Source organism: Oreochromis aureus, linkage group 22 (genome assembly GCF_013358895.1).
Source record: "Oreochromis aureus strain Israel breed Guangdong linkage group 22, ZZ_aureus, whole genome shotgun sequence".
NCBI classification, from domain to species: Eukaryota; Metazoa; Chordata; class Actinopteri; order Cichliformes; family Cichlidae; genus Oreochromis; species Oreochromis aureus.
Genome location: NC_052962.1, coordinates 12,911,300 through 12,930,997, shown reverse-complemented (window position 1 = coordinate 12,930,997; position 19,698 = coordinate 12,911,300). Strand labels below are relative to the sequence as shown.

Genomic DNA, 19,698 nt, shown 5'->3' with positions numbered 1-19,698 from the left:
GCGAAATCCAAAATGTGCTAGAAGTCTTTTGCATTTAATGCAGCGTATTACATTATTTTCTATAAAGGTTTGGCTACTCACTGATCAACATTATTCAGTCAACAACAAACTAACAATTGTTTCTCTTTTCTTCTTTTTCTTTGTGCATTACCTCTGTTTACCTTCTCCCATTTCATTGCCTTTTACTTCACCCAACGCCAACGCATGCTGAGATGTTTTTTTGCTGATTTTATGTGCTTTGTCGTTATGTCTCGGTCCGTGATTCTTCCTCACTTGAATTTTTGCCCTTTATGTTGGATTTTCTTACCTTTTTGTTGGGTTTTCATCCTCCCTCTATCTCCTCTTGTTTTTGCATGGGATTCTACACAACCATACAAAACCATATTTTTTTTTCCCCCCTCACTTCCCAACTCGGTTAATCCACTGCCTGTTCACCTGATCACCACGACTGGGCTAGGAGGACAAGAAGCTTCCTCCACCCTTACCAAAGAAGCCAGCAGGTGGAGTGAGTGGCAGCCTCCGGGCTGATAGCGTTGGGGATGGGGTTGCCGGAGGTGGAGGAGGAGGTGGGTCAGGGGGCCTGGTGGTGCCTCGCGTCGGTGGGCACACCCTGCCCATCAGGGAGAAGTCAATGGACCTCGGGGACCGTCAGAGGACAGAAGCGAGGAGGCGGCTGCTGCAGACCCGGCGCACTGCCTCCTTCAGGCAGAACTCGGCAACAGAGAGCGCCGACAGTATCGAGATCTATATCCCCGAAGCCCAGACTCGACTCTGAACACCGAGCTGAGGTGTCTCCCTCCCACCTTCTCACCCACCCTCACCCCCTGCGAAGCTGGCCCGCGCACCAATCTCAGTCTGTCTCCGAGCCCAGTTTTGGATCCGCACATTGTTAATGCGCTACTCCCCTCTAGCATTTCCATCGAAATCAGTTATCATACTCATTAAACAAGCAATGACAGCCATCGTAGTGTCTTGAAATTTGGATATTTTACAGACACAGAGGCCTAAACGTGAAATGGTAGCTAGCTAGCAGACATTTTTAAGTCTTTTTTTTTGTTTTTGATTAATATTATGGCTGAAGACAAACAGCAGTCCACTTTTATAACCAACCGAGGTTCACGCAGTAGTAGCATGCCTGTGCGTGTTTACCGAGCACATCTCCATCACTGAAAAATCAAGGGCTTAACAGGTACAAGAACTCATACAGAATCTCCCTGTATGGATGCCGTGTGCAGTAAAACCTCATCCTTCTTTGTGAGGTTTCTTAATCACATACAAGATGTGTCCATTCGCTTCACTGATGCTACCGGTGTGGATGAACAGACATGGATGAATTCAGCATCAGTTCTAATGCCCTTAAAGTCAGATGGCTGGCAAACCCCAAAGAACATCCCTCCCAGTCGTTGTCAGCCAACTACAGCTTGCACCTTTCACCCAGGTGCCATCTGTCCCCTGCGGCACTCGGTCAGAGACTATGAAATCACTTTAAGTCTCTCTCTTTCATTCCTCAAATCCCGTGTTTTCGTTTGACTACCCTCAGCATTCAGCAGTGAGGCTGTTTGAATGGGCAAGTGCTATTTGTACATAGAGTGCACACTCATGTTTGCCAGAAGGAGCTTTTGCAGTGTAGCATCACAGCCTTGACAGCTAGAGAGCACTGCAGACATAAAATAAATAAAAAACTAGGGGAGAGAAGCCGTTTGCTTCTTATGTAGTCCTTCTGAAGTTTCAAGCGTTCAGGGGTGGGGTTTCTGTGAGCTTTTAGGGGAGAATATTTTTTCCAAGGCTTTTCAGGACTTTGCTGAGAAAGCCCCCTTTTTCACTGTGAGACTATAGCACCACCGAGTGGTTAAATGAGGAGCCAAACTAATAACAATGTTCTGTAGGAAGTTCTCGCCACTTCAGTCAGGAATTAACAGACACCCCGATGAAACAGCCATGACAGAAGATGAGGGTTTTTTGGGTGGGGTGGGGCTTTTGTTGTTGTTGTTTTTCGTGCTTTTTCACACTTAATCAGTGCTTTCCCTGGCGCGCAGTGCATTTTCTCTTTTCTTGGAAATTGTTTGAGTGGATTTCCCCCAACTGCTTAATTAAGAGGGCAGCGGATCACAAAATAAAAGAACCGTCAAAGTCTTCAGCAGAATCTGCTTGCTTAACTCAAAGTGCCGTCCTCTCAATCTCACAGAGCCCTGATTACAAAGAAGGGATGATTTCTCTGAAGAGAGAAAACAAAAAGGAGTTGTATTCAGTGAACAGCAGTGCCCTACGAAACCTCCCCAAAGAGACATCAAACACAGGAAACCGCCGAGCTGCCAGACAGAGTTTGGCAACTGTGGTGAAATTAGCTAATACTTGATTAAGTGGAAGTGTGCGTGCTTTGTTTCTCGTTATTTACTTCCTGAAATTCTCTTCTCTGTGGTCTCCGCTCTGCAAAGTGTAGCACGATTTGAAGAGTTTTTGAAGGGGGCCTCATTTGCAAATCTACTTCATAACACATATTTCTGATACAAGTGTTTTGTATGGATGTTGCACAGAAAAATGGCATGTGTGTGTGTGAATGCACTGGAATTAATGCTTACAAAGGGCTGCGAGTCACAAGGGACATGTGACGAAGCCCGGCGAATACTAAAAAGTCCAAATCTGCCATTTTGACGATAGAAAAAAACCCCAAGCCCACACACACTTAATTTGAAAAATCTTTTAGCATGACCTGTTTTTTCTTTTTTTCTAATATTTGGATGGAATGTGTTGGAAAAATGGGATATTTTATTGGGAGATGTATATTTTATAATATAATCCACATTTCTAGATTAGTAGAGATTATTGAGTACAGTATATGTACGAATTTAAAAAAGCATATATCAAATGTGAAATTCTACAGTATTATTATGATAGATTATAGCATTGTGTGATACTACAGTTGTGTGGCATATCCAGACTCAGTACATGTGAAAAAGAATCTCAAACGAATATTATTATCTTCAGTGTGTGAGTCAGGTTCACAGGGTATAACTGGCAAGAGTGTTAATTGCCAAGTGTGAGCCTCCTTAGGCCTACTGTATATCTTCTTCTGTGGTTCTAATGACATATACTGCTGTATCCCCTTCCTGTATTTCCTCTTTAGAGCCAACTACATGTGCCTAACCAGCTATATGTGGAGGTTTCCTTTGAACACAGTTTACAGTATATAAAGAAATGTAAATAGAAAAGTATAAAATATACAGAGAATATTGGTAAAGAAACTCTTTTTACTGTACTGACACGCCCTCTTTGATCTCCCCCACTTTCACTTGCAATACCCACACAAGACTGGCAATTCTATTGATGTTAATACTGCATGCTTTATTACAGCTTCCTTTAGCAGAATCTAATGGGTTTTTCTTTTTTGGTTTTTTTTTTGACGGATAAAAGGAAAGCACTTTTTGTAGCCTTTTTTTGTGATTTCAAACAAAAACAACTTGGTAGGATTTTACACTGTCTTTGTACAACGATCACATCCTCGGAGGACACTGACGTCGACGTCCTTGAAAACCGCAATCGATGTTTCAGTTCGACTCCGAGGCGATGCGCTTAACAGCCTCCATGTGAAATGGCCAATTTTATGTTTAATTCATTTGAAGGCGTGCGGTACGGAGAGCGGCCTTTTTATCCCCATCATACTCTCTCCCTGAAACTTGACAACATCTCAGCTGCGTTTTTGACCCAGCCCTCATGAAACAAAGCACAAAGACCTGCTTTATTACTGTAACTCCACTGTGAAGGACTCTTGACTCCACCCTCGCAATCCTCAAAGCTACATTCAGAGGGATGGCAAGGTCTTTCCATTATGAGTTGGCCTCGAGGGGCTCCAGGAATCTTTTAAAGGCTTTGTTGGATATTTATCCACAGTAGCAACAACTACTCCTACTACTTTGTCTTCAGTTCTCGCTGACATTCTCCTCTATTGTTTATCATAATTTGAGGTGTTAGCCAGCCACCTTGCCTTGTGATAACAGGTCCACTGAAAACACACTTCTGGTGGTTGTGATTTCCACGGTTTGCGTTCTTTACTGTATCTATTCGTTGTTCGATATCTGCACAGTACACTGGAGTTGTACAAACATGACCTGAGCACTCACCGACACAACAGACAGACTGCTATATGAACCTTTTCACCTCTTTCTGTAAGTGCAAAAACCCCACGTGGACAGCCAGATGGATAAGCCAACTCTCAGTACCTCAGTTTCTAGCAGCAGTGTCTCCAATCCCCAACCCAGGCCTCTGTCCTCAGGGGATTCTCAACCAACAGACCCTGAACATACAGCGCCAGACCAGCCCTGCAGGAATGTTGTTAATATTCTCTGAAAGTGTGGAAATCACACGTCATTTAAGCCCAGATTCTCTTTCAGCCATTCTCCGAGACTGGAAAGCGGAGCGCGGTAACATGCAGGAGCTGGCGATGGAGGCGATCGTAGCCGATGTGCTACGTGTGTGCATTTGCTGTGTGCTGTGCATCTGCAACAGACTGAAGCTGGAGGGGTGTAGTAGCAGCAGATTTGAGTTTTAATTTTACATTTCTGTGAGACAGAGCTGCTCTGGAGGAAAAAGCTAAGTCACTGAATTAACCCTCATTACGAGAAGCAGAGGAGGCAATTTTCTAAAAACATTTCGTTTGTGTCATTATTCTCAGCAATATTTAAAGGTGATCAAATGTGTGAAAAAAAAAAAACATTTTCAGACAATTATCAGCATTTGAATACTTTTAACCAACAGCAATAGGAAATGTTTGCTTAGCATTAGCAGCACTAGGATACAGGAGAGCGAATTGGAAACCACTGGAAATTAAGGTCAGTGTAGAGAGATATGGAGGCTGTAACATTATTCAAACTCATACATCAAACTTAGCTTATTTAAAAGGGTGGGGGCTAATATATGTTTCCATGTTTTGGTCCTATATAAACTGTTCCAGTGGCAAATGGCTATACAAAACAAAAACTGAAATAAGCACTGGTTTCTGATGGTTTTTCTGTTCTTGGCTCTGTAGGATATAGAAGACATCAGGTATCCCTAATATGGCCATCTCAGGTGCACAGCTCTTGGCTGTGAGCACAGAAGCCCCGCCCACCTTCAGTTCAACCCTTCTGTTTGTGAGAAAAGGCCAGTCAGAGGAAAGTTGGTTTATAGCAAGTTTTAGCTGAAACAAATGATAGGACAGGTTGTATCAAGGCCCAATATATCATCAAAAGATCAAAGCTATACACATTTATTACATACAGAATGTGGATCCAGCCTACTGAGACTGCTAGCAGTTACATATAAGCATGCTGGATTGCATCAGTTCTTCTCACGTACTCGTGTTTAGCTGGAAATTTAAGTTCAGACTAAGGAATTAACAGAGGTGATTATAGTCTTAATACACTGAGCAACTATTGCTGAAAAGCTGAGTCCATATCTAATAAAAGAAATGTTTGCATTATCAAAAGATCCTAATTGTTAAGCAAGCTTCCTTAAATGTTCTTTGTTGCTTCCTCTCTGCCTCCAGAGCAGCTCAGCGCCAAGCAGAAGTTTAACTGAAACTCCAATGTGCCTTTAGCACTGAGGTGTACTTCTGTATGTGTGCGTATTAGCACTGTAATGTCGCTTTACAGTAGACACGGCTAGCCATGCGGATCAGAGAAAACTGAGCAATTACTGTGTAATTAACAAAAATGATACCCTGCCACCATCGTGTTTACAACAATGTAAATACCTGTTACCAACAGACGTTGCTCTTCTCAATATTACACATATTGTTATTGCGTCATGATTATTAGTATGATTGCTGTCATTAAAATGGTTATTAATTGCCATCCCTTCCATTATTACAAACGGTGTTGTCAGTCACAGCCATGGGGTAAACATTGTTCTATATTCAAGGATGAGTCTTGTGTACAATAACGAAACAAAAACTAGAAAAAAAAGTTTAATATCTAACGAGAAAGTAAATAAATCGCTGCTACTAAGGAGACGGAGTAGAGGAAGAGGAAACTGACAATAACTCTGGGAAGATATTTTTCTCTGGGATCACGGATGGACACTCCCGTGCGGGGTGAGATCACCGAGAGAAAAGTAAGCACTGAACAGGTGGAGCGAATAGAAGACCCAGACCTATGACCTTCTTTCTCCGTGTGCTTTTACTCCACTCTGAACTCTTAGCGCTGCCACAACAGAGACGCAACACAGACTTCAAACTGATAAGATGCTCCACTCTCTGTGTTCTACTCTATAATGTAGCAAAAAACACAATAGCCCCCTCTTCTCCTTCTCTTTCATGTCTCACCATGATTTCTAAATCAGACGGGTTTGACACATTAAGCTTTTCTGTCTTTAAGCTCAGCTTTATTGTCGTGCTTACTTGTTTTATACACGTTCGATTCAGTGCCAAGACAGCATACTGTACAGTTAAAACATTAAATGATTTTGTTTTGCTTTATTTGGGGTTTTTTTGTTTTTCATCCTATAAAGAAAAAGAATTGACTGGAGCATATAGCAATAGAGATGCCATAAGATATGAACTTTCACATTGCCACCAGTGAATACACAACGTGCATGAACACAGCGATCCGAACACGTGCTGGACGGCAGTGGAGGACGATGCCCGGTGTAAATCCTGATTCTGTTTGTTGTGTTGTGCTTCTCATTTTGTACATACGAATTGATTTTCTGGATCTCGTAATGACTCGTGGGTCTGGATGTGTCGAAAGGAGCACGCCTGATAGCGCTGAAAGCCCAGAGAGATGGCACACTGTGACGTGGTTTACCCCAACACAGAATGTAACACTGTCAACGTTGTCGAAACATTTTCTAATGGCTAATATTATTACTATTAATATGATTATTATAAAGCTATTTTAGCGAGGTAAATGAGTGGGTGCTGCGTCTTCTTTGTGTGTGTTGATTTTTCTGATTAATGACCAAATAAGTAGGAGTTATATGTAAAGTAATCTAGACATTATGTGTGTCTTACTGGGAAAACTCCCAAAGAACTTTAGCAACAAGTTTTAAAAGAATCTGACATGAATACAAATGTGATAACGGGAGGATTAATTGCCACTAATATATTTTTATTTATATATACTGTATGTAAAAGACAAACAAAGCAGAGTAGCTCGTGGATCTGATGCCCATCTTCGAAGCAACCACTTCAAGAGGAAGTTTATAAGTTCATTACCAGTGTTGGTCAAGTTACTTGAAAATAGTAATTAGTTATTAGTTAGAAGTAATTACTGATTACTTCTCCAAGACAATAATCTAGTTACTTTACTGATTACTTATTTTCAGAAGTAATTAGTTACTTTATTACTTAGTTACATGATACACAACTTGAATAGGTAATAAACAATAGACCTTTCAGCCCAATTCTATTTTTTCTGCATATTTCATGATATAAAATTGGATCAAATAAAAAAGTCTTTTTAAAAATTGTTTTATTAATTTTAATCTTCTAACTTTATTCATCAAGCAAAAATGTAATTATATGCAACATTCTCTGACTTGAAGAAATTTGTTTAACATTTAAACCTGTTATCTGCATACTTCAGCATATAAAATAAAATAATGTTTTGTGTTTACACTCACTCTTTCAAATAGATGCAAGTAAAACACCGCAAAAAATAAATAAAATGAAAGGTTCAGCCGCACTAAGTCCTGTTGTGCTTAAATCTATTTCCACCTGTTTAGCAGGAGTGGGGCCGGTGGAGGTTTATCTTATATTATATCCCTTACTTTACTAGTTACTTGAAAAAAGTAATCTGATTACAGTAACACATTACTGCCCATCTCTGTTCATTACATACTGTCGCAATAGTCTCGACAGTGGTGTAATTTCCCTTTGTGTGACTATACCAGTAAGGTAAAGTGGAAATGGAATGCATTTTCTGAGCTTTTTAGTAGTTTTACATGTTTAAAAAAAAACAAAAAAAAAAACCAGCTTTTTTCATGATGAATATTTCAGACTAAACTCAAGGGTAAATCACTTTATAGATTCACATCTTTTTGCAGCATTGATGTATTAACCTCGACAGCACACGGCTAAAATGTAAAGTAGAGGTCAATGATAAGGATTCTCCAAACCGATTTTCCATTTTTCTCGCGTCCGTCACCGCCTGGAAGGATTTACAATGCAAATTCTAAGCAGACCCGATAAACCTATTAAGAAAGGCTAAAGGAGAGGACAAAAACAATTTAACGCTGGCATTCTCTGTCAAATGCTCAGTCCCTGTGGCCATTCACTTCTCAGTTAAGTGGAAAGTCAGACTGACACATTCAGGGGACATTTTTGTCAATTCGCACATCCTAGGAATTGAAAGCAGTCAGTGGTTACTTATATATGAATAAGGACCTCCTGTGGCACTTCAGGGGTTAGAACATCAACGCAGTCATCCATTAGTATAGATGTCATAACATTATCATGCCCCGCAGGTTTGTTACTGTCAACTGAGGCACTGATGCATTAATAAAAATTGAAGGTGCCATTTATGCTTTTAGCAAATCCTAAAATACCTGCTTGCTGACTGACCCTGCATTGGAAGCTTAATAATAACAGAACAATTAGAAGACGAATCAAGTTATCTTTTATTCCACCAATTTCAAAAGGAGGCAAGTAGAAAAAATAAGTGCTTTGTATACAATCTGCTCATTTTCAAAACAAACTGCTGGCATAATGAATCATTTCTGAAACGGCACTCAGCCGAGAAACTGCCAGAAAAGCTCCACAAGCTCAACAGCAGAATCCTGTTTTCATTCATAGACACGCGCTCATGAAAAAAAACAAACACAACTGAGACACAGTGACAGTAAATCTTTAAGCCTTCAGAGCGTCAAAGCGATCACCGAGGAGGAGTGTTTCATTCTTTCACTCTGGAAATGATACAAACTCATTACACGGGTATTTTCCTTTCAAGACAGACTGTGAGTTTCCCCATTAATCTACAATCATTAAAACCTGAGTCGAGTCATTTGAAATAATTCAACATTTTGGGCGTTCGTAGCTTACTGCACTAAGTCCAGTCCAAGCGTCCATGCCTGAGCAGGAGTGTAAGGCAGCTCTGGCAAAAGGACAACAAGGCCACCACCGGGGTTGACTGGGGCCCAAGATAAAGGTGTAGGATTCCCCACCAAGAACACCTGGGCAAGAGATAAAAACAGATCAAAAAAATTAGTTCATGTTTTTCAACTGTGAGTACGACATGGACAGCATTGTTTCTTTACCTGTGTGATGGATGAAGTTTTGGGTGCCAGCAGTTTCACTGTGCTCATCGGGGGTTTGGCTGTTAGGATGGCATAGACTGTCAACCCTTTAGATGTATACCTAGAACAGTGAAGACCATTACAGAGTTTTTTTTCTGCATACAAAAGTACCAGCACCAAACAAAGTAAAAATCACCAGGACTGGTGGACCAAGCAAGGTAACACAGACTCATTGCCTAACTAGATCAATACAGGTGATCATAGCTAGCTTTATTATGCACTTTACTGTGAAAATTCTCAGCTTCCTCACATTGAAACAAACACCATGCTATTTAACATACGTGTTGCCAAGTACAACAGTACTCATCCTGTCTGTATCTGCCCGTAACCTGCACTAATCCTCAGAGCTGATTAGCTCTCCCACTGCACTAAAACTCTCATACAGTTGACAGATTGTGGATAGACTCATCTTGAATCTAGAGAGTCAAGAAAATGCAGTGAAAATACAGTGATGTGATCTGAGTCACATCTCCCTTTTTTCTTACCAAACTGGTACAGTGGTGTTTTCTGACTGCACCCTCCAGGGTTTGGAAGAGTAAATGGCCTGCCCGTTGACCTCCAGCCAGTCTCCAACACCCCTTAGCCTCTCCTCAAACAAAGGGGGGATCATCCCGTCAGGTGTGGGACCCACATTCAGAAGGTAGTTACCCCCAAAAGCCACTGTGCGGACCAGATCCTGCAACAAAGCAACAGCAGACACAAGAGGAAGCAGCCAATAAAACGGTGTTACAGTCCAGATAAGCAAAAGATGACTGATCCATTATGGCCTAACCATCAGAAACCAACAGAACAAAAGGACAGCACACTTGGCTTGGATTAATTGATTAAATACAGCCATTATAATTACAAGAGTATTTCCTGAAGGCTGTACACACAAGCAAAGATTAAAGATATTCTATAACAACCATATACAACTAAAAGCAACGTTAACTTTAAATGCAGAAGCTAATATCTGTGTGCATATCCTCACCTCGATAATCGCAGCCAATGGCAAAAGTTCGTTCATCTTCATGTTTCGACGGTAACCCCAGGAAAGAGTATCCACAGATGTGCATTTCTCCCACTTGTGTGTGGGCAGCTGGCCCGGCGTGTACTTGTCCTCGCAGTTGTAGTATCCGCCATGTTTACAGGCACAGCCAGCTCCCCATCGGTCATTAGTCACAACGGTATCCTAAGAAAAAGAATGAGGACTACTTTTGCTACCTGCAGTTCAATACACCACAGCTAAAGTCCAGGAAGCACAGGGGGATGTCTTTTTTGCAGCATCTGAACTTTCAAAATAAAAGCAAGTGCACAATCTATGACTACCTTGTCATAAAGACACTCACTTTAACTGGGCTGTCGTTGTAGAGCCAGGCCAAAAATTCGGTAGAGTTCCAGTAGGTGTCAGGTGCTTCCCAGTCTCCGTCAGACCAGATCACTTCAGGTCGATACCTCCAAGGCAACAGGAGAGCAAAGGTTTAAATATACTGCTGGCATACATGTATAAATTGCTGATGCAATATTTTAAGCACCACAGACCTTACAACCATGTTATAAAGCTCTGGAAGTAGTTTCTGCAGCACAAACTCCTGCGTTTTGAAGCCATTCTTCTTATCAATGAGATAGAGAGGGTGGAACCACTCATACAAGGAATTGTAGAGTCCATAATGCAATGACCTAAAAGGGGAAATTACAGACGTTTATTAAAAAAACGGCAATACGTGCAATTTAAATGACATCACTTGGGAACACATCTGATCTAACCAACAATTACAACTGATACACATGGCTGCACCGTTATTAATGATTCATCTTAACCCAACAATCATCTGTTGGTAAAGAAGTTTATGACAAGTAAGTTCCACAAATATGAAGCTTTAAAGCTTTTCTGCATCGTTAATGACACTTGACTGACAAATGAAGAGCTCTGAACAGGCTGATCGATATGAAAATACAGGAAGCTCTGTAGGAGGAAGGCAGTGGGTTAAAACTCACTGGGCTTCTCTGCATATCAGTGTCAGCCCATCTGTCAACAATAACCACCTTTTTTTTTTTAGCATCGTAACTTAAGTTTTTCACCTGTTGCGCACTGCCTCTGCCAGGTCTCCCACCAGGTCCCTGTGAGGACCAGTATCAACAGAATTCCAGTTCCATGAGTTTGGAGACTCCCAGTTAGTAAAGCCTTCGTGGTGTTTGGCAGTCAGGACCACATACCTGTATTGACGAGGGTGTGCAAGTAACACAGGGTACGTGTACTGTGTAATAATACTACTACTACTAATAATAATAATAATAATAATGATAATGATAATGATGATGTGTATACTGAGAGAAGGCGAGGGTCAAAAAGACGATACAATATTAAAGAGAAACACTCACTTTGCACCAGAAGCTTTGAAAATATCCGCCCAATCATCCGGATTGAAGAACTGCGCGTGAAACTGACGAGCAAACTCCGGGTAGGTGAAGCCCGGTGGGTAGTTCTGGGACATGTAGTTCACATATTTCTGGTCCGGGGGCTGCTGGCCCTGCCAGTGCCACCAGAACCACTCGCTGCCAAAGCCGGGCACAGAAAACACGCCCCAGTGGATGAAAATTCCCAGTTTGGCTTCGTCGTACCATGAGGGCAACGGCCTGGCGTCCAGGCTCGTCCAGTCCGGGGTGTAGCGAGCCGCAGTTTGAGAAACAAGAGCAACGACAACAACAAACACGGTTAGCATGATGACAGGTGAGCTTCCCCGCAAACTCCTGCAGCTGCTCGAATGAGGATGTTGAAGGAGCGTCACATTTACAGTTCCCCTGACTGTGTGTCCAGAAACGGAACAACACGAGTCCAAATGTCCCACAGGCAGCTCGGTAAAACAGTGACGTTTTAGGTCCTTTCCGCTAAACTGTGCCAGTTTTATTTCCGTCATATGACTCGGAGCCACTATCACGTGGTTGAGTTTTTCTTGGGTTTTTTGTTACAACTTTATTGAAACAGGTGGCCAGAACAAAAAGACACCTGCACATGTAAAAATAAAGAAATACGTATTTGGGTATTTGTGCAGCATTTTTTCTTGGGAATATTGAATCATATATAATTTTTTGTTTTGGACATTATTAAAGAAATTAAAGGAATCTCTAAGAATATCTTGACTTATTCTTAATCAGGAAATTACAGAAAGGCAATTCTTTTATTTTTTGCGTTATTTTTCTTCAGTAATTTTGACTTAATTCAATGTGTGTATATGTATTCATGTATTAATATATTTAATGTTTTCATAAAAAGTGCTTTAAAAATAACGTTCTGGGCGAAGAGTTTTCAGTGGTCACCCCTCCAAGTGACTTCAGTCTCTGTCTGCAATAACAATAACGGCTCATAACGATCATTAATAGTCTTCAAATTGTTTTTGACCAATGTGTACTGAAACCAGCAAAGTGAATCAATCGTGATCCATCATTATTCGTGTGTTCTCAATATGAGTGGTGCTGTATTGATGGCTCTAGTTTTGCAAAAAACCTGTATTTTATAGACATAACACCTGACAGATGTTAAGGTGAGGGACAAATAAGAGTATCCAACATCTGGAGGCAGATTGCTTTTAATGGTTTTGAAGATGACTGAATTTTCCGAGGGAGATGTTCTCTGCACATCTGATTACAAAGAAATAAAAATCCCGATCTCGCTCCAAAACAAAGTGTGTAATTTTGCAAGTCATAAAAACTTAATAATAAACTCGAGGAAACATATTTCTAAGGCATATTTTCTTTACCATTAATAACGAACTTCTCTACATTGGACAGTTTTCTTTGGGAATACCGGGATGCCGAATGGGAATAATTCAGTCTTTACTACCACATTCATGTCTCCAAGTCATTCTCGTTACTGCGCGCAAGCTCCGTCGTGGAGGACTCGATCTGTGGCTCGTTTTTGCACCTCACACTTTATGTCCGTCGAGGTGTCCGTGTGTTCTTGGCCGGATGTGTACTCGGCTAAAGCTTCCAGCCCTGCCGCGATGAGGACGTCCTCTCCCTGCGTCTTCCGGCTGTAACCCAGCCTCTTCAGGGTCCGCCGGGCAGTTGCAAGTGAGATGGGTTTCTCCACCCCGCTGCTGTTGTACATGGCATGGATCTCCTCAATCGTAGCCTCGCTGTTGGCTTCCATCAGCCTTTCCAGTCTCGTCTCTCCGTTGTCGTCCACGAGCCGCTTCCGTCCACACGGCCCCCGCTGACTGAAGGTTTTCTGCTTCTGGCACCATTCTCTGTAAACTCGAGACACCGCGGTCTTTGAAAAACCCAACAGGTTCACTGTTTGCGAGATGCTGAGCCCGCCGTCTCGGGCTCCCACTATCATACCCCGCTGAAACTCACTTAAATCCCGAGACTTGCCCATGGTGCACAAACGGTGAGAAGCGCTGCAGAGCTAAATACTCATTCTACTTCGGTGGTTTTCGGTACATTGGGCTGGAATAAAGGCTTATTGTCGCCCTCCTGAGTTGCCTTGGTGATTTTTCGATTTTTGCTCTTAAAATATGCATAAAGTCCCCCGGAAAATCAGCTATGCAGCCATACTACCACCAGGCCCACCACTAAAACTAACTCGTGTTCATACACACACACTTGTAAACTAAAATCAGCAGAACTTTAAAAAGCTCATCAGACTCGTCCTGAATGAGTGAGAGACAGTGATCACAAATTAATCCACCAATTCACAAGATGATTTTATGACAAATCATCTCTCCCATTCAACATCATCATCTTCATCAGAAAGGTGGTTTAAACTAGCTGTGACCCAGAGGATTCTGCAAGTCGTCATAATTTTATGTCTTTATGCATCACCCAGCAACTTTTGGTCTGTAGGAGTTATCTTTAAAAGTTATGTGTTATTTCAGTTACAACCAATGTTCCCTCTAAGCTGCGCACGTGCGCAATTGCGCACTGCTGGCACGGTCTCTGCGCACAGAAAATCTGTGTTGCGCACAAAAAAAATTAACCTGAATTGAAATTAAAATTAATACTTTAACAATTCTGTCATAGGGCGAGAGGGGGGTACACCCTGGACAGGTCGCCAGTCTGTCGCAGGGCCAACACACAGGGACAGACAACCATTCACACTCACATTCACTCGCACATGCCTTGGCTGCATTTAAAAAAAAATAGCTGCAAAAATCTTTTTCGTTTGCCAAACTGAGTTACTTTTTTGAAGAAGTAACTATATAATTAATTGCCCAACATTGGTCATTATATACTCTCTCCCAGACCACAGGCTCATAATACAAGTCAGAGCTTTTTTTAAAAAAGAAAGAAAGTTGTGTTTTCAAAATTGGAGTTTAAGTTATTTTTACTTCCAATAGTGTTAACATACTACACAGGTCAATGACTAGATTTTTTTTACATTTTCATTGTAAGTGGGCTAAAGCAGTTAATTAAAAGTAGTCTAACATAAATGTAAATGCTGTAATTTGATTATTTTAATAAACCATGTAACTTGGATGGATTAGATGCCGGTGTGACCACAGTGCACACGTCTGATGTCGCTCACAGTGGTCCAAGGGATCGCTCAGGGAGTTTGTGTGTTCGCTCAGACACGTGAAAAATTAGAGGGAACATTGGTTACAACTCTGTATTTTTGTAGTTGTTTTGAGAACAAACCACACGTGGATAGGTAAAAACCAGATGATCATTGTTCTAGACAGTAATCAGTTCTGAGGCCAGCGAGCCCAAGTGACAAATAGAGAGGCAAGGCAGAGATGGTTAAGACACCTGCAGAGGTGGATATCGGACTTATGGACAAAGGATGTTAAAGACTGAGCTGTAAGATAGGAGAAAAGAAGCAAAAAATTAAAGCAAAGTGGCCTAATGCTAGAATTCAAAATCTCAGTTTGAGGTTCATGTTGATTCTCTTTCCATTATGAGTTTTTCACATTTCAGCCCAAACCTTTGCTATCTTATTCATATTAGGAGCCTTGTATGTGATAATGGTCAACGGTTGATAGAGACGGCTGTCAGGTTTGGAGTAGAACGTGTTGGTCGTGCTCTGTTTGAACCCATTTGAAGGTTTCTATTATCGGAAAAAAAAGTACAATGCAGTAAAATTATATCGCTCAAAATTAAATGACGTATGATAAAGCGATAGTTCTAATTGTTACTCCATAACAGTGTAAGAGATACTCCAAGTTTTGACCTGCCAGCATCTTTGCTATGGTGAGAACAAGAACCTGTGTTGAAGTGAGTGAAGTGGCACATTTGGTTCCTGGTAATATTGGACGTTGCTGCAAGAGCAACGGCAATATGCAGCAACATGTTCCTCTCAAAAACTTAATTTCTCTACGTGGTCATATCTCTAAAGGTCAACTTCTCTTTGCTTATAGCAGCTCACATCACTTACCCAACAATTACTCCTGGCCTTTTTCACCAGTTCTGAAATCTTCATTAACTCCATCCTGTTAAACTTGAATGGCTTCATCATAATGTCTGTATACAATAGAGAGCATTGTATCAAAATCGAAACAGCAGGAAATGACCTCACTAGTGAAGTCTTTATTAGAAGAAAATAAAATTTCAAAACAATAAAAAGTTAAATAAAAAGGCCAGTTCACTTTTTTTAAAGCGAGCAGTTGATGGCCCAATAAATTCATTGCAGTAAATTAATTATTTTTAATTCAAATTCTCATTTAAATTTTTAAAATGTTTATGTATTGTTTCAAAAAGAAATAAAAGTAACCAAAAAAAAATCAAAAAGATTAGTAAAAAGTAATTAGTAAACTTAATCCTTTCATGCATGATTTATGACAACCTCAATCAGGATTTTTTTCTTAAGTATTTTTATTCATCTTTAGGCATGAAAAGATAAATAAAAATACTTAAGAAAAAAAATCCTGATTGAGGATTTCTTCATTCATGCATGACAGAGTTAAATAACAATGATTACAATGAAACACGTCTATAGTAACATTAAACAACCAAGGGGTAGCATGGTATAGAGTGACACATCAGTGTCCAATGTAGTGGTTTATGTGCAAGTATACCATCAACACTGACACAAATACAAGAAAACAGCCTCTGAATAGCTGTCCACTGTAGTGACAGGGTGGTGCCCACTATGCGTGAAAGGGTTAAATTACATTTTTTAAGTAGCAGGTACTTAGTATACAAAATAGTTGATCAAAAATAATAGGTTTAACTAATGCAAACGGAAGAAAACATTAGATGTACTTAAGCTATTTGAGTAAGCTGGACTTTGAGCGTTTGGGTTTACAGTGCAGGATACAACAGCAGCTGTCCAAATCTTTTATCACAGACTTAATGGTCTTATGAAAAGGGAAGATAGTTGGAAAAAATCACGGAAATAACAGTGTTATTATACAGCGCTTTTCTACTCTGAGCATAAATACATTTAAAATCAAACTGTAGATGAACCATCTCTCTGATAATCAGTATTATTATAATGATAATCATGATAATTAACTAAACCTAAATTAAATTTGTGCAAACTTTAAAAACTAACTAAAATCAAACTAAAATAAAATAGAAATAGAGGTATTATTTTACAAACAATAAAATACAGTATATTAAAAGAGACCAGTCAACCAAGTTAATTAGTTCTGTTTAAAACAAATAAAAGTAATAAATAAAATTGTCATCCACACTTTTATTTTCCCCATCCAGTTTTTCCTAAATGAAGCCACGTAAAACACCCTGAAAACTTTCACATGCTTACTGGGTCTCATTCCCTGTTCACAGCCTGCCCTCCTATACTGTCACAGGTCATAACTACTGTCCCATTTCCAGCTTTCCATTTAACTCTGAGATTCTGGAGCATGCCTTGTAGCATCACAGGTCCAGGCTTACTTAGTCAATAATAACTTAAGGAGCCATTCAGACACACCAGGGAAAAGGCTTTTGTGAAAGTCACCAGAGACCTCGTCCTTGCCTTACATGCAGACCTACTCGCCATCCTCATCATCCTTGACCTCAGTGCTGCTTTCGATACCATCTGTCATCTTCTGTTATTACGAGTGGGCAGCACTGGAATCAAGGACAGAGCACTAAAACGGTTTACATCCTACATAGCTGACAGAAAGCAATTTGTTCAAGGCTAGACTGCCCACTCCATATCAGCCCTTTACAGATGGGGTCCCCCAGGGATCAATGCTAGGACCCGCGCTGCTTATAATTTAGCTTCTTCCTCTTAGATATATCATTGTCTGTTTGGTTAATCTGCTCCAAATAATTTAGAATTCAGCAGGACCAGGTCCATAAGTCTCGTAAGCTATCACATGCCTGTAAAAACAATTCACTCATTTTATCCTGAATAATACACACAGGTGTATTCTAGTCATTACACCCTTAATAGTGCTATACAATTACATGCAAGAAGATGATGGCTAAGGAAATGGTGACACAAATTAAAGAGATTAGCCATATATTACAGAGTAATGGCTAATTAGACTTTAGCCATTATATAATGTATTTTGTGCATTAAATACATAACCAACTACTCTGTAAAAGGAATAAAAGCAGTTGTTTACTTAGAGCAAAAACCTGAGACAGCATGCTGGCACAGATTTGAGCCGACTAACCACTAGAGTGCGCCACAGACTAGTTTTGCACTTGTTGCATATCTTCGTCAACTAGGTCCATTTAAACCACTATATTAACAAGTGACTCCTGGACTGTGAAAAAAAACTACATGCAATCATAAATGAGATGAAGAGGCATCTCGGAAATGTCCACAGTTTTACACCACATTTATTGCATTTATACCACGAGTGGCCCTTTTATACCCAAAAGACTTTCAGTATGCAAATATGCTTTTTTCTTCCTTTTGGACAAAGCAAAACATTTAAGTAAACACTGTCTGTCCTCTGCAAGCTCAGGAATCCCACCCTGACAGTCATGTTTTTCTTATGTACAAAATACACAGAAAATCATTTTCCTTTTTTTCAGCTGTGCAATTATAGAAAATTCAGAAAAGAAAAGACTACAGTGATGATTTAAAGGATCCATTCCTAAAGTTAAGAGTTCTGTGGTCTAACTTAGAAAACAGAAGATCCCATGGGACCCACCTAATCTTAAATCTTCACTCTAATCAACATACAAGAGAAAGTGATGCATTTCCTTGAGAATTTTATTCCAAAAACATAAACAACACAGGGGATTGGCTATCAATCTCTAATGCAACACAGTCATATGCAAACTTCAATACAAGAGCTGTAAATTTAGGTCAAAGTAATGAATAATATCACAAACTAACCACCTCCTACTACCTGTTTGAATTCATTTTTATATAAATAAATACATTTAGATAAAGATGTAACTGTACACACTTGTGAGTAATCACCCTGATGGGAACTGCAGCTGTAACACAAATCATCTTAGGACAGATTTGTGACAGCATCTTGCACAAGGGTGACGAAACTATTCACAGACAAACATGCAAGCGTACGTCAAAGTGCAACCCCAAGAGTGGATGACCACAGATGCCAGGTTGGGAAAAAAAGTGTTTAATGTTAAACTCCGGGTTGATTAACTCTGATTTTTCAGTTCCAGGGACAGTAATCAGAGTTAGCTCGATCAGCTGTGTGTAAGGAACGACTGAAGAGGTGCTGTGGCTGAATTTTGTAAATTGTTATTAATGAAAAAAAAACCCAAGAAGGACCACTTAAAATATTTTTATTATAGCAAACTTCCCTGATATGCTACCTCAGGGTGCTCATGTTACAGCTGCAGTGAACAAACTGGGCTGTGGATGACCTCAGTCCAAGTTTAATCTAAGTTAAGTAAGTTAAAATGCAATAAAGCACACGACTCCTTCTGATTTGTTAAAGCTTTAAATAAATAGCACCACTTTAAATCATATTTGGCATTTGCAAAGACTTTTCTCATAAGCTGCTGCTTATGGGAATTTTTATAGTTGATTGAAATGGTGTTTGCTCTAGTAATGACAGTGCAAACCCTGACAGCGATCGCCTTATTTCAAATGTGAAAATGTCCATGGTTCAGGAGAGTTAACGTGCTTGGTTGAGACTGTGATAACAATGATTGATTAGAGCGATCGTTATAGTCTTCAGATTGTTTGTTGACCAGTGAGTAGTTAAACAAGCAGAGTGAGTCATCTGTGATCCTTCCCTCATCCTGTACTCTCAGTATGAGTTGTTACCAACAGCCAGGTAGTTTAGACTTTAACAGCATGAATCAAAACTCCTTTGTTCCTCTGTGGAGACTTTTAAATGTTAGCCTGAAATGAGCTGAGGCTACACGGCACTCTGAGCGATGCCTGCTGTCAATAAATGTGTCTGTATCTGCTGGTGCTGTGTTTATGGGTCTAGTTTTCTACAGTCCAGGTCAAATTTCACAATGGGGAAAATAAAGCATCTATCTTTAATATATTAATGGTTATTTTGGCAATTTGAACGAATTTTACCATTTTTATTTTAACATCCAACTTTCTGTTTCGTATAGACA

The 19,698-nt window shown here is 40.2% G+C and overlaps 2 protein-coding genes across 2 annotated transcripts in view; one reads left to right on the top strand and one right to left on the bottom strand.

The window, feature by feature from the left end:
* dlgap3 (discs, large (Drosophila) homolog-associated protein 3) overlaps positions 1-6,869 on the top strand; it is a 93,116-nt gene extending 86,247 nt beyond the window's left edge. The window contains exon 13 of the mRNA XM_039605131.1: positions 458-6,869. Within this exon, the coding sequence (XP_039461065.1) occupies positions 458-775 (318 nt within the window). The 3' untranslated portion in view covers positions 776-6,869. The remainder of the gene's footprint in view (positions 1-457) is intronic.
* A 1,699-nt stretch (positions 6,870-8,568) lies between these two features.
* Positions 8,569-12,190, bottom strand: LOC116309486 (tissue alpha-L-fucosidase). Its single transcript, XM_031726097.2, has 8 exons — positions 11,629-12,190; positions 11,329-11,463; positions 10,789-10,926; positions 10,596-10,701; positions 10,238-10,438; positions 9,753-9,943; positions 9,229-9,328; positions 8,569-9,144 (listed from the first exon to the last, which is right to left on the bottom strand). The coding sequence occupies exons 1-8, from the start codon at positions 12,162-12,164 to the stop codon at positions 9,010-9,012; spliced, it is 1,542 nt and encodes a 513-aa protein (XP_031581957.1). The 5' UTR covers positions 12,165-12,190; the 3' UTR covers positions 8,569-9,009.
* Between the last annotated feature and the right edge of the window lie 7,508 nt (positions 12,191-19,698).

Bases quoted from the DNA above. Each gene is read 5' to 3' on its own strand.
- LOC116309486 (XM_031726097.2), bottom strand. From the start codon at position 12,164: ATGACGGAAATAAAACTGGCACAGTTTAGCGGAAAGGACCTAAAACGT. The intron at 10,702-10,788 runs GTCTGTGGTGCT...GTTGCCTTGGAG, and splicing joins CTTTATAACATGGTTGTAAG to GTATCGACCTGAAGTGATCT. The intron at 9,329-9,752 runs GTAAGAAAAAAG...TCACTGTTCTAG, and splicing joins AACACCACTGTACCAGTTTG to GTATACATCTAAAGGGTTGA.